The sequence below is a fragment of the Bos grunniens genome, chromosome 13 (genome assembly GCF_055505025.1).
Source record: "Bos grunniens cultivar Pamir isolate PY7600 chromosome 13, Bosgru_T2T1.0, whole genome shotgun sequence".
NCBI lineage: Eukaryota > Metazoa > Chordata > Mammalia > Artiodactyla > Bovidae > Bos > Bos grunniens.
In genome coordinates, this window is record NC_141177.1 from 61851410 (window position 1) to 61867539 (window position 16130).

At 37.9% G+C, this 16130-nt stretch overlaps 1 protein-coding gene across 5 annotated transcripts in view; it reads right to left on the reverse strand.

Annotated features, from left to right (window-relative positions):
* The window catches only part of PLXDC2 (plexin domain containing 2), a 427187-nt gene that overhangs the window by 59127 nt on the left and 351930 nt on the right, over window positions 1-16130 (reverse strand). For 3 of the 5 annotated variants that reach the window (XM_086334550.1, XM_086334549.1, XM_086334548.1), the window contains one exon: window positions 6180-6246. In XM_086334550.1, the coding sequence (XP_086190676.1) occupies window positions 6180-6246 (67 nt within the window). The remainder of the gene's footprint in view (window positions 1-6179; window positions 6247-16130) is intronic. The other 2 variants (XM_086334552.1, XM_086334551.1) reach the window with 1 other exon arrangement.

Consider the following 16130-nt stretch of genomic DNA (forward strand, 5'->3'; position numbering starts at 1 on the left):
CTTACTCTCTCCAACATCCTAGCAGCCCATTCGATCCCACAGACTTTCGTTCCTGCATCTTCTCAGCCTCAGTAATCTCACGATCGCCTCCTTGACTCCACTTTAGTTATCATCCCCACACCTTGGACCTTCTCTGCAGCTGGGGATGCTTTAGTTCTGAAATCATACCTTCAGTTATCCTTTTTCCTGTCTATTCAGGTAGCTGTTCATGAATGTAGCTACTCACATTCTTCTTATCCCGTGATTCTGTAGAAAACCCAAGCACAATGATGCTCTCCCTTTAGTCTTGTTTTTTCCCCATCAGTTCAACCTCTCTTTTCAATATCTTTAAGCATCTTGCCTTGTTTTTGTGTGTATTTTGTTTTCCACATCACCTTCTTAGAAAATCTGCAGTACCAAATACAGTAAAAACTCTGCCTTTCCTTGCCTGCGCCAAAGCTCAGAGAGAGAGAAAGAGAGCGAGCGAGCGAGCGAGCTGGAGAACAACCACACATCCTCCCACTGGGAGCTCCACAAACTCACCTCCAGCATCCCCAGCAAGGGCTTCTATGCTGCCTGGCAATACTGCCCAGCTTTGCTGACCTCCTCTCTCATTATCCTCAACATCAATTTCAAACCCTCTCCACTCTACTTAGAACTGCCATTCCATAATGTATCCCCCAATTTTACCCTTGGCCTCACTTCTTATATCTTTGATAAGTGAGTCATCAGCAAGAATTTTAAAAATTTATTTACAGATCATCATCCCATCATCATCTGTACTGACCTGTCCTTCTTCCTCCTGTTGGGATGGACAAGTCCACTGTTAACAGCTGTTCCCCCATGTGTCTGCTCTGGCCCAGCCCAGTCTACCTTCTCAGATATTGTGAACCTGCTCATTTGACCCCCCTCCTTTCTCCTCAGTATTTAGTCTTAATCCTCTCTTGCCTTGTTATCATCAGCACTTTACCATACTCAAGCACATCCCAGCTTATTTTAAAAACTCCATCTTCCCTCTTCTCCACATGCATCCTGGGATCATCCTGCTTTTCCTTCCATTCACAGTCGGAATTCAAGAGAGATGGACCAGCCTTGGGCTTTGCAGATGCCCACAAGTTTGTTTTTGTCCAGCACAACTTAACTGAAACTTCTTATACCAATGTTTCTAAATATTTCTGTATTTATCACACCTTCCATATACACTCAATATTTCACTAGCATTTGGCAATGTCTGTCCATTTTCTAACCTTAGAGTCTGTGACACATACTCCTCAATTTTCTGACTCCTGTCTAACAACTGCTTCTCCAACTGCTTCTTCCTTCTTTGCTTTAAGGGTTGGTAGTTCTTATGGATCTTTCCTGACCTGTCTTTTATCTATAGGTATGGTCACTAATAATTTCCTCCATACTTATGACTTCAATTAACATCTTTATGTTAATTATGCATAAATATCTATCTCCAGTCCACATTTTTCTCTTGGATTTTAGGCCCAAGTATTCATCTATTGACTTATATGCATGTGGATGTCACAGACTTCTCAAGCTCAATAAGTCTAAGATGGAATTTGTCACACATTATTCTTCCCCCGTGGTTCTATTTACACACACACACACAAATCTGTGTATCAGTATTCTTAATCACCCTAATGGTTAAGCTAAAATCCTGACCTTTGTGTTGCTCATGGCAGTGAAGGCAGACTACAGATCCTGAATGGTCCTCCTGCCATAATATACGTGGATTCTGGATAAAACAAGAATTTTGAAGCATTATGAGGATTTTCAGGAAGTAGAGAAAAATCTCCGAAGGGGCCTTTCTTTTGTCTCCACCACCAAAACAAAATAAAGCAAAACCTGTGTGCTATAAAGACAGCAGGAGCAATATACATTAGGTAAAGTAAAAGTGCAGGGTTTGCTCTGAAGGTAAAAATGCCAAAAACTAATTATGCTCCAAGGAGATCAGCTTGGTACCAACAGTAGATGGGGGAGATTAATCCAAACCTCTCCTCCCCATAGTAACTCAGGAACAGATGGCACCCCCTGAAGCCCTCAGGTTTTCATCATCAAAACCTCTTTAGTGGAAAACATCACCTACCTACATCCTAGAAATTCCCATGGAATAAGATCAAACAAATGCACTGCTAATTAAAGGACACAAAAAGAAACACAAAGAGAAAAAGAGTAGTCTGACAAAGACCCAGCAAAAACAGAGAACAACATAATCAGACTAGCAAAAACTTTTTGATCCCAGATTGGGATCATCCAGTGTGAAACATATAGAAATTATACATGAAATATTGAAATAAATAAATAGGAAAATTTAAAAATAAACTAGTAAACAGGCTATAAAAATGATATGGCAGATTGAGTAAAGATTGACCCTAAAAAATGAAAAATACCATTGTTGAAATTACTACCTCAATGGATAGGTTAAAGAGCAGATTGAACAAGAGGAAGAAAGAATTAATAAACTGGCAAATAGATCTGAAAAAATCCCCTGGGATGCAGCACAGAGAAATAAGAAAATAGATGATATAAAAGAGAGGTTATGCAAGGAAGTGATGAGCAGGTCCAGCCTACCTCCAAAGAGCTCAGAGGTGAAGATGAAGAGAATGGAGAGAGTCTGACTGACTTTATCACGTGCCCAGAATTTTTATCATAACCTTCTCTGCTGTAAATATCTTTGTCACATGCATTTTTGCTGAAAATACTCTTGTCGCATAACTAATTGGCTGTAAGGCAATTTTGCTGTAAAAGATAAAATATCTGGCTGGTGGTTTGGTTGGATATACACAGTACAGAAATCATGACAGATGATGATGATTTGCCCAAGTTGGTTTTTTCTTCTGAAACACAAGACATGGCAGGAAAGAGGCCGAGGACCTTGAAGGCACAGAGGTGAATCTGCGTTTCCCATAAAACTTTGTAATGTCTACTGAAGGCATGTGACAAATGCCAAGAACACACAGCAGTGCAGAGGCTTTTATGACACAATAGAAAGCTCGGTTACAAATATGCATACTAGCATTTGGAATTGATGCCTCTCTTCAAGAAGGAAGAAATTTTGCTGAAAATAACATTGGGATGTTGAACAAGCAGACAAATTAGTAGCAAAAAAATTTGTAATACTATGAACAAAAGACTTGGAAGGCAAGTGCTTAGGTTCAACCCACAGAATAAAGTCGCTTACTTGCACAGTATTGCTGTGAGTCTCCACACACATTAAGTGTATTCAGATACTTTGTACTTCTCAATAAAATCTTTTCAATTTTGCTATTCACTTTCATGTTTCATTATATCCTTTCTAATGTCCCTCTTTTATTTTTCCTTATTGTATCTTTAGTGGCAAAATTATGACCTCATGGCCATTTACTTGGCAAAAATGTTTGTGGCCAAAATGTTTATCGTAAAGAGGCTTATGGTGAAAATACCTAGAACCCATTTATCCAACTGGATAACCAATCAGTTAGAAAACACACATCCTTCTGAGCACATGTAGATCTTTGTTACAAATGACTCACTGACTATTCCATTAAAAGCTCCAACTAATTTTAAAGAATCAGTGTCATATAGAATGTGCTGTCTGGCAATTCAATTAGGTAAGAAGTCAATAATGAAAAGATGAAATTTAAAATTTCCATTTTGGAAATGCAGTGTAATTCATAGTTCAATGTAACTTCAGTAAAAATGAGGGCCTTCCCTGGTGGCTCAGTGGTAAAGAATCTACCTGCTAAGAGGAGATGTGGATTCAATCCCTGGGTTGGAAAGATCCCCTGGAGAAGGAGATGGCAACCACTATTCTTGCCTGGGAAATCCCATGGACAGAGGAGCCTGGCGAGTTATAGTCCATGGGGTCACAAAGAGTTGGACACAACTGAGCAACAGACTTTGAGTAAAAATATTGACAAGATTGACTGATTACAGATATTGCAAGCTTATTTTAAAATTTATATGAAGAACAAAAGTTCAAAAGTTGTCAAAACACCTGAGAAGATGAAAAAGTAAAGTCTGTTCTATAGCTAGTGATATTTCTTATAAAACTACAGTAATTAAGACAGGGTAATATACAATGTATTCATTCTTCCAAAAAGTCATTTGGATCATATCATCCCCTTAATTAAAACCCTCCAGATAGCTTTGTCCTGCCTTTAACATGAGGCTCAAACTCCTTCAATGTTACTGGGCCCTGTTCACCTCACCAGTGTTACCTCTCACCACTCTTATCTTCAGTTACTCCTCAGAAGTCATTAAATATCACCTCCTCAAATAAACGCTCCCTTATCCTGCTGAACAAGACCATGCACCTCTTTGCCGGGGTCATTCTCTAAGTGTGGTTCTTTGTTCAGTGTGTGTTTCCCCTGCTACACACATTTCTCACACTTAAATTAGCAGTACTTAGAACAGTAAATAGTACATTCTTATATTAGGATCTGCACTTATTGAATAAATTCATCTCACAAGATCAGAAGGAAAATTTAACCCTAGTTTTAGGCACAGAAAATAGACTGGATTTGGTGACCCTGTTCACTTACCTGTAACAGAAGTCTAGGATTGCTCACAATAGAGCTAGTAATGTTGACAATTTAGTTATGGAATAAAAAGGAAACACTGGATATTATAGAATGTGCTAGAGTCTGAGCTTCTTGGGAAGAGGGAATCATTTAAAAAAAATATTAGTGCTTAGCACAGACCATAGGACACGGTGAATTCCCCACACATATATTTAGGAGGGCTTAGAATGTGGTGGATTCTTCTCAATAGCTTCTGTTTCATGCTGGGCCCACACTGAAGCAAGAAAATTACGAGGTCTCAATTACACTTTTGATATCCAATTTCAACATTTTTAATTGAGGTAACTGTGATTACCTGAAAGAAATAGCAACCTTAAAACACAACAATGACTCTCATTAATAGATTTTCTTTCTTAAGTATCATTGTTAAATAAGTGAAATGAAACACTGTTGATAAATCAGTATACTGCTGCTGCTGCTAAGTCGCTTCAGTCGTGTCCGACTCTGTGAGACCCCATAGACGGCAGCCCACCAGGCTCCCCCGTCCCTGGGATTCTCCAGGCAAGAATACTGGAGTGGGTTGCCATTTCCTTCTCCAATGCATGAAAGTGAAAAATAAAAGTGAAGTCGCTCAGTCGTGTCTGACTCTTAGCGACCCCATGGACTACAGCCTCCCAGGCTCCTCCATCCATGGGATTTTCCAGGCAAGAGTACTGGAGTGGGGTGCCATCACCTCCTCCGATAAATCAGTATACATTATTGTAATGCACCTCCCCCCCCAACCAAGTGTCAAAAAGTTGATTAAAGGTACATTGGCAGTAAGTTCAAGAATATCCTGAAAAATGCATTTCTCAAGATATTTATGAGACATCAAATAAAAACTTAATTAAAAAGGCTTTAGTAACCAGGATTCCCTAATAGTTTTAAAAACAGCTCTTTGACATGATATGCTTCACTGAATGAGAAAGCTTGTAGAAGTGATAATGGTTTTTGTTAGAAAAATATACCCTAAAACTTAACAAAGGGAGAAGGAACAAATACTACTTTTCTCTGTGAACTTTATGGGATACTTTTATGTAACTCTGAACTCACAGTGCAAATACAATTCACTAAAAAACTTTTAAACACGTTAGAATCCCTTCTGCAATTTTATTTACTTGCTTAAATCACTTCTTTGCATCACTGTATCCATGATATTTGCCTGAGACTTACTGTTTCCATGTTAGACCACATCTACCTTCTTCTATTATGCTGATTTACTGCAATCAATCTTTTCCTCCATACCACTGATTTCCTTATTTGAGTGAAAAAGATGAAGAAAAAAAAAAAAAAGATCTCAAAAAAGCAGCAAATATTTAAGACAGCTGCCCTTTGATCGAAAAGATTTAAATCCTGGTTTTACGATTCCTGAGTCACATCTCTACCTCCAGATTCTTTCTTTCCACTTCTACCTGAACCTTCATTCTTTTCTCTTCCCCTCTTGGTACCACGGAGGCAATAACAGCTCTGATCTCATAGGATGGGTATGAGAATAAATTGAGATAATACATGTAGAGTTAAACCCAACATCTGGTACCTATAAGGGCTCAGTGACTGCGGGCTCTTTTTATTAAATTAGACCCCATTTTCATTAAGTTGCAGCAATAATATACGACAGTGTGGTCTTAGCAATCTCATCATAATAAAGCGCACCTGTACCTCTTCAGGGCATCCACTGTCCACCCAGTCCTGCCGGTGGCGATCAAATCCACTGGAACATCTTCAGAGACAGCCATGTTGTAGATCAGAAAAGAAAGTATGGGGTACAGAGTGGAGGTAGAAATTAAAAGAGAAACTCTGGTAAGTAGTTAATTTTCAAATGTGCACAACAAAACATTTTTTTCTATAGAACTGTTAGCTGGAGCAGTGGATGAGCATTTCCAGAGTTCTGTGTAACCACCCATGCACACCTTAGGTAATGATGCCGTTACGTTTGCACGTGACAGCAGATCACTCTACTGAGGTTCCCACACAATACAGAGATCCCCATACAAAGGCGAGACAGTAGCCATTCTATGGAGCTGGCTTTTCTTTTCCTCATACGTATATATTTTTCATCATTACTACAAAGAGATGCAAATTTTTTTGCAGGCATTTTTCAGGATTTCAGATCTTATTTGTTTTACTTACATTTTAAAACTTAAGATCCACAGTCACAAAAACTCTTTCCCTATTGTACAGTAAAAGGTTAGTAAGTCAGGTTTGGGAGGTTCAAACCTACACATTCCAAAGAGAGAACTGGCCCTTGTCCAGGGAGATCACGTCTAAGGCTTTGGAATATCCTGCCTGATAAAAGTGTCTTTGTATATGTTGGGTCTTGGGCTATGCTAGATAGTTCACACCAACAACATGATTTATAGTGCATGTCTGTTTTTATTCGCTTGGAGCCCTGGGCCATGCTGCATCAGTTTGACCATTGGGGGGGCTGGAGAATAGAGATAAAGTTGGTAATGGAAAATTTCATATCTATATGATGGCTCTCAGTAAAAACCCTGGATACCAAGACTTGGATGAGTTTCCTCGGTGTGTGTTTTCACGAACAGTTGCTGGAAGAATTAAGTGTCAACTCCACTGAGGGAGAAAGACTGGAAGCTGTGCCTTGTCACTCTTGGATTCCCCCATGTTCCTTCCCTTTGCTGATTTTAATCTGTGTCCTTTTGTTGTAATAAACGGCAACCTGGAGCACAACATTTTCTGCTCTCTGTCAGTTCTTTCAGTGAATCAGCGAAGCTGAGTGTGTTCCTGTGGATTCCTGCCTACATAATTCCTAAGATTAAGTCACGCCTAAAAGGTCAGATTCACAAGGAACTCTACTTCGTGCTCTGTGGTGACCTAAATGCGAAGGAAATCCAAAGAAGAGAGGATATATGTATATGTATAGCTGATTCACTTTGCTGTATAGTAGAAACTAACAGAACATTGTAAAGAAACTGTACTCCAATAAAAGTTAAGTAAAATAATAAAAATAAAAGGTCAAATTAAGCAAGCACTGGGTTGTTGAGATTTGGCTCACTCCCACTTTCTTTCTTCTTCTTTTTCTAAAGTTTTTGACTGGGCTGTGTGGATGTGGGATCTTAGTTCTCCAACCAGGGATTGAATTCACAACCCTGGCATTGGAAGCATGGAGTCTGAACCACTGGACCACCAGGGAAGTCCTCCACTCTCTTTCTTGATTGAAATAATTTCTGCCCTCCCTACAGAAAATCTAACTAGTTCATTCACTTTTCAAGACTCAGAAATTACTACCCAGAGCCCATTCTGATAAAGCTTCATCATTGGTGTGCTCACACGTTACTTTACTATTTAACTTTTCTCATTTATATACAATTTCATGGCCTTATGTCTTATTTGGGCTTCCCTTGTGGCTCAGCTGGTAAAGAATCTGCCTGTAATGTGGGAGACCTGGGTTCAATCCCTGGTTGGGAAGATCCCCTGGAGAAGGGAAAGGCTACCCACTCCAGTATATTGGCCTGGAGAATTCCATGGACTATACAGTCCACGGGGATGCAAAGAGTCAGAAACCACTTATTTACCAAACTTGATTGTGAATACTTTAAAGTTAGGACCAGTGTTATATTTAAGCATTCCTAGTATATCTGATGGAGAAGGCAATGGCACCCCACTTCAGTATTCTTGCCTGGAAAATCCCATGGACAGAGGAGTCTGCTAGGCTGCAGTCCATGGAGTTTCTAGGAGTTGGACATGACTGAGCGACTTCCCTTTCACTTTCCACTTTCATGCATTGGAGAAGGATTGGCAACCCACTCCAGTGTTCTTGCCTGGAGAATCCCAGGGATGGAGAAGCCTGGTGGGCTGCCGTCTATGGGGTCACACAGAGTCGGACATGACTTAACGTGACTTAGCAGTAGCAGTATATCTGAAACATGATTTTTTTTCATATATTTACCTATGAAAAATGAAGTGTCTGCTGTTACCCTGTTTGTTTACCCTATACGCTGAGCACATCATAAGAAATGCCAGGCTAGATGAGTTATAAGCTGGAATCAAGATAGATGGGAGAAACATCTACAAACTCAGACAATGCAGATGATACCACTCTAATGGCAGAAAGCAAAGAGGAACTAAAGAGCCTCTTGATGAGGGTGAAGGAGGAGAGTGAAAGAGCCGGCTTAAAACTAAATATTAAAAATCTAAGATCATAGCATGTGGCCCCATTATTTCATGGCAAAGAGAAGGGGAAAAGGTGGAAGTAGTGACAGATTTCCTCTTCTTGGGTTCTAAAATCACTGCAGATGGTGACTGCAGCCACGAAATCAGAAGATGACTGTTTCTTGGCAGGAAAGCTATGACAAACCTAGACAGTGTATTGAAAAGCAGAGATATTACTCTGCCAACAAAGGTCCATATAGTCAAGGCTATAGTCTTTCCAGTGGTCACGTACTGTCGTGAGAGCTGAACCACAAAGAAGGCAGAGCACCAAAGAATTGATGCCTTCGAACTATGGTGCGAGAGAAGACTCCTGAAAGTCCCTTAGATAGCACGGAGATCAAACCAGTCAATCTTAAGGAAAATCAACCCTGAATACTCGTTGGAAAGAATGATGCTGAAGCTCCAGTATATTGGTTATCTGATGAGAACAGCTGACTCATTGGAAGAGTCCTTGATGCTAGGAAAGATTGAGGGCAGATGGAGAAGAGGCTGTCAGAGGATGAGATGGCTGGATGGCATCACTGATGCAATGGACATGAACTTCGATGCAATGGACATGCAATGAACTTGGGGAGATAGTGAGGGACAGGGAGGTCTGGCATGCTGCAGTCCATGGGGTTGCAGAGTCAGACACAACTGGGTGACTGAACTAGTATATCTGACACATGATTTATTTTTCATATATTTATGAGTCTATGAAAAGCAAAGGTTTACATTGATCCTGAATTTTAATATATAAATATATATACTTAATACATTATAAATATAAATCCATGTTAATAATCTAAATAGATATTTATGTATTTTTCAAAATAAATGGAGGCTTTTTGTCTTATATTCTTACAGGCTGTTCAATTTTAGTCTCATGTTTTCTTACACTGTTACTTCACAACTTCTTTTTTCACTTGTTTTGCAATGAGTCCACATGATTTTTTCCTAAGAATCCTTGCCAGAGATCATGTACCATAGCATGAATGAGCACAATTTAATTCAAGTGGAATGTGAAAACAGCTCGACTGTCAACAGAAAAGACCATATCTATCATTCTGCTTGGACATGATCCATTAGAGCTCAGCTATTTTATACCTACCATCTGTGCTGAACAAGCTCAAGTGTGAAATAAACATCAGTGTGTGATCTAGCATCCTGAGTTCAGAATCCCCAGTTGGTCAAGGCCATATCTGGTTACCCAAAGAGATTCTGACGTTTAGAGTCCAATTCCAGATGAATCAGACGGTTGTTGCCTCTTCTCTTTCTCCCAAGTTTGCTTAAATATTGAAAAGTATACTGATATTCTCTTTTGCAAGACGGGAATCTATCAATTTTCTACAGAGAATATATTATGGGAATCATCTGACAAGTAATTAAACGCAACAGATAATTTTAAAATGCAGTCTGTCTTTACTTACTCCATTCTAGATGTACTCAAAGCCAGTGGGAAATAATAACTTTTACCTTATATTGTAAAAAGACAGTACCAAATCTTAAATTTATGAGTCAATTTTATCTTAAGTAATTGGTCCCTTAAATTATTACATTAATCCCAGGGAAAAGTATAGAAACACTGCAGTTTGCCTGAGTTATTAAATACTCTCTCAATTATTGTGTGTGAAATTAGGTTCTACTGAAAATATGTAATTCAATTAAGTAATTCATTCATTTATTTATTCACAATTGATTACCTATTAGTTGATCCAAAGCTTACTAATGTCCAGGGTGGGAAGGATTGACAATGGAAAAACACAAATAAAGTTTGGTTTGAAAAAGTCATACATTTTTGTACCTTATGATGCCTTTACAAATTAACAAAACAGGACTTTGCCTTTTCTTTTTTTTTTTTTTTAATTATGTTTTCTTTTTTTTTTTTATTTTTAAACTTTACATAATTGTATTAGTTTTGCCAAATATCAAAATGAATCTGCCACAGGTATACATGTGTTCCCCATCCTGAACCCTCCATTAACAAAACAGGACTTTGCCTTTTCATAATTTAATTTTAAAACCTAGTCATTTAAACAGCATCAGAAACCAATTATAAGCAAGAAGATGTGTCTGTGTGTGTCTCTGTGTGTGTGTTGTACCAATCATTAAGAAAAGCTATCTTTCTATTATTTCAAAATTCTAAATAATGATCCTGATTCTGGGAAAGATTGAAGGCAGGAGGAGAAGGGGCGACGATGATGAGATGATGAGATGGTTGGATGGCATCATCCACTCAATGGACATGAGTTTGAGCAAACCCAAGGAGATGGTGAAGGACAGGGAAGGCTGGCATGCTGCAGTCCATGGGGTCTGACATGACTGAGCGACCGAACAACAACAAATAAGTAAAAAAATCACTTCTGAAAACACCGTCCTCCCTCCACTGAGCTGCTGTGTTGTTTCTCTAAAACATCACGACATTAACCACATTGTACTCTAGCAGGTTGTTTTCCAGAGTTCTCAGAGAGGCTCTCCTGACCTGGAATCACCTGGTGTTCCTGCTGAAATGCAGATTCCTGGATCTGAGTAAGATTCTCCTACAACTTAGGTCCAGCAATTCCATTGGAAATAGGTGTCCCGGGTGATTCTCATCACACTGAATTGGGAAACCCACTGACTTCTTACATGATATGTCTACATAACAGGCCTCTTCCCGCTCCACCAGCCCATCTCCTGTGCTTATTACCCCTCTCTGATTGTGTTTCTCTCTTTTTTGAGTCTCTGCCTTTGAACATGCCATTACATTTGTCTGGAGTACCTTCCTCATCTCTAATTAGTAAACCAAATATAATGCAAGCCTTATCTCCTTCCAGAAGCATCTCCTTTTGCTCTTACCCAGAAGAGATAGCACCCTGTTTTCAATGTCCCTCAACATCAGTGCTAATATCTACTATTACACTACAATTGGTTGTTTTCAAGCTTCTCATATGCATAAGACTTTGCAGGGGAACATAATTCATATGAAAAGTCTAGGGTCAAACTGCTTGAGTTAGAAGTCTGTTTTGGCCACCAAATAGGTATGTGATCTTAGGCAAGCTATTTTTCCTATTTAAACTGGTTTCCTCATCTGTAAAATGATGGAGGGGGATTAGGTAAGAACTAAAAGTAGAGTGTTTGGTACACAGTCAACATTTAGTAAATGTCAGCTGTTTTTAACACCTAAGTAATGTCTTTGTAGTATGTACGTAACAAGGTCAAGAACTCTCGAAAATGAGTACGTGAGATTTTCACTATATAGATAGAAGTTACAAAATGTATAGAAATTAATGCTGTGTACCATGATAATATGAAATGTCTTTTATACTTAAAAATTCCTCCATCACCATATTTGGAAATTAATATTATAGAATCTTATGAGAGAAAAATCTGAATTGCTCTCAAATATAGAGCACATATTTATTCAATATTTATAAATAGAAATTATGTGGTTTTGTAAATATTCCTTAAAAAATGATTTCAACAGTCTGAGTTCCTAACTACAAAAGATTTCCAATGGTTTTATTTTCAAGCTATTACCTTCTTCTCACTATTACCTAATATCAAAGCAGATTGTTAGAGAGTGATACTTCAAGTTAATTGTACTATTTTCCACTCAGCTTCAATGGGATGTTGATTTCAAAGCCCCCAGGAACCATGTTAAGTGAACCCCATTTAATAAGGCAGCCAAGAATGGAAACAATATTCTCCTAGTTTGCAGCATCTATTCAATTGTGAGATTAAAGCATTGATCTCATCATGTCTCTAACTGATCTCAGTTTGTGGAAAGGGCTTCACAAATACAACTTATTTTGCAAAGGTTGTATGTTAGGATAAAGAAAACAGAGTACATGTTAAAATACATACATAAGGAATAAAAATGAAGTCCATATCTTTCTACACAATTGAACATGTGTTATTTCACCAGTAAGATGAAACTGCTACAAAAGAAAATTCTGGAGAAAACCTTCTCAGATTCCTGAGATCCAATTAGGAATTAGTTTGGAGATTAGGAGTCAGATTAAGAGATTAGGGGGAAAAAAACAGGGTACTAAATATTTTAGGCTTTGAAGACTACACAGTTCCTGTCATAATTATTAATACTTAACTCTGTGATAATTGAAAAAGCAAGAGAGTTTCAGAAAACCATCTAATTCTGCCTTATTAACTATGCCAAAGCCTTTGACTGTGTGGATCACAATAAACTGTAGAAAATTCTTCAAGAGATGGGAATATCAGACCACCTGACCTGCCTTTTGAGAAATCTGTATGCAGGTCAGGAAGAAACAGTTAGAACTGGACATGGAATAACAGACTGGTTCCAAATAGGGAGGAGTACGTCAAAGCTGTGTATTGTCACCTTGCTTATTTAACTTATATGCAGAGTACACCATGAGAAACACTGGGCTGGATGAAGCATAAGCTGGAATCAAGATTGCTGGGAGAAATATCAATAACCTCAGATATGCATATGACACCACCCTTATGGCAGAAAGTGAAGAACCAAAGATCCTCTTGAAAGTAAAAGAGGAGAGTGAAAAAGTTGGCTTAAAGCTCAACATTCAGAAAACTAAGATCATGGCATCTGGTCCCATCACTTCCTGGCAAATAGATGGGGAAACAGTGGAAACAGTGACAGACTTTATTTTTGGGGGCTCCAAAATCACTGCAGATGGTGATTGCAGCCATGATATTAAAAGATGCTTGCTCCTTGGAAGAAAAGTTATGACCCAACTAGACAGCATATTAAAAAGCAGAGACATTATTTTGCCAACAAAGGTCTGTCTAGTGAAGGCTATGGTTTTTCCAGTAATCATGTATGGATGTAAGAGTTGGACTGTGAAGAAAGCTGAGTGCTGAAGAATTGATGCTTTTGAACTGTGGTGTTGGAGAAGACTCTTGAGAGTCCCTTGGACTGCAAGGAGATCCAACCAGTCCATTCTGAAGATCAGCCCTGGGATTTCTTTGGAGGGAATGATGCTGAAGCTGAAACTCCAGTACTTTGGCCACCTCATGCGAAGAGCTGACTCATTGGAAAAGACTCTGATGCTGGGAGGGATTGGGGGCAGGAGGAGAAGTGGACAACAGAGGATGAGATGGCTGGATGGCATCACTGACTCTATGGATGTGAGTCTGAGTGAACTCCGGTGTTGGTGATGGACAGGGAGGCCTGGCGTGCTGCGATTCATGGGGTCACAAAGAGTCGGACGCGACTGAGTGACTGAACTGAACTGAACTGAACTGAGGCCTCAGGTGTATTTACTGGCATAGTATCTTAATGGGAAAATCAATTGTACATCTGTTACGTTTTCTTGCCGTAGTCTGCAATAGTGTGAAAAATGATCCTCTGGCATTAAAGAGATGGAAAGTACTTAAAAAAATAAGTGTTTTAGATGAGAAACAAGTATAATGATAAACAGCTGTGACAAAAACTAACTCATAACATATTTTGTTATGAGTGTGGAGCTGTAAGATACGGGAAAATGATTTTGTTTCGAAATACTGAAAAAATTTCATTAGAAAGGTAGGTCATAAAATTTAAAATGTTGAGTACAATAATCATTACTGTCAATAAAAAGTTAGTAAAAAAAAGTCATATCTCATTTCCCATATGGGGTATGTTTGTTCCTAATTGGCTTCAGGCATGAGATGGATGATTTAATTTCTAAAAGCATTTCTCCTAAAATCAAGAAACTTGAGCTTAAAGTTTTTCAGAATCTTCATACCTGAACTACTCATTACATAGAGCTCTGGGAATGATAGATGAATTTGAGTACACAGTAATCTATTACGGAGACAACACTATAGGACAAATTATGAAATTTTACATCATTATAATATGCAAGGATATGGAGCATGTTGCCTTCTAACAAAAGCTCTTGATATTAGTTGTAGCCCGGGATCATAAGCCAATGCCATTAAGAATAGTTATCTGCAGAACACAGGAACTTTGCAAGTGAAGATGAGTTTCAGATGGAAAATTGGGGTGAAATCATCTGGATCTGATAAGCAGAACCTTGTCATATCAGATGTGGCATCATGCAGAGCTGCAGGTTTTATAAAATAAAGACTTACTATTTCTTTAGTTTTCTAGAGTCTAGAGCACCCTAATATGTGTTTAAAAGCATAATATCAGGGTCTTTTACCCTTCCAATTCTTGTATCTCATTAAAAATATTCACATCTTATTTCTTTTTCCTTCCAAACTATTGGTTCTATATATATATCCTAGGAAATACATGATGCATAAAAAGTCATTTATACCCTGGACAATCCAATAAACCCACTTTAGTGCAAAATAATTAGTGATAGTACAGTGCTTTCACCATGTTTTAATCAGGGAGATGGCAACTGTACCCAGATTATTAGATATCTGAGTATTTATTTTATATCTACATCAAAAAGTCTCCTAAGATACTACTTAGAAAGGGCAAGAGAATGAAGTATTCACCCATATGGAAACAGTTAAAAAGTATCTGATTCAAAAGACTTGGACATACTTGTTTGCAGTAAAATTCAATTTTTATCTTTGCTCTTCCTAACTTTTAAGTGCTTCTAGTGAACGCTGAAATATGCTGGCTCAGGAAATTTTAAATTATGCAAGTTTGGCTGTGTATTGACTTAAAATTATCCTTCATTACAGAGCATCACATAATCTCAGTATTATTCACAAATTTAAGCCATATGTTTAGACATTATTATTGTTATTTTTTTAAAACCGATAGTAGCTTAAATAGTTAAATCTGGACTCCCACCAGAAGTAGTTGAAATAATTAACTCTGAATTCCTCAGTGACCTCCAGCTTTGTCCTAATTCACCTGCATGAAGTGGATGTGACTGCATTAGTAATATGAAGTATGCAATTTCAGAAATCTTCAATCTATCAAAAAACAGATTACTCCAAGGTAGTCGAAACTTTTTGAAATAAACCATACTAAGAAATAGTTAACATTGTTTAATCATTTATATATCTGGATATGTGTTATGGTTGTATGTTTGTGTGTGCTGAAACTACATATTTATTGTGATGTTTCTTTTTTCAAAACATCCAAATAAAGCACAGAGATATTTTGTATTCTATTCTATTTCGTTAACAAAAGTGCTGATTGCAACCCACTGGGTAATTGATAGCATGACCCTCCTGAATTGAAACCCTCAGTTTGAATAATTCTATCCTTGTAGTTCAAAATTTTAATCATATTTATGCTTTAAATAGCATTGCCTGGTTTGTAAAATAATCATTTTAATAGAAAATTACAGAAAAGTATAGAAACAGAAATTAAAGTAAATAATATCCCAGTGCTAAGATATTGCTAGTTTTATTTCCCAACCAATCTTTATTTAACATATAATTACATATACTTATGTATTAATCAAAGTGGAATCATATCATGTGATAACTTGTTTTTTTACAATTAATATGATAGTCTTCGCATTTTCCAAGTCCATAAATACCCCTTGAGAGTTAATTTTTAAT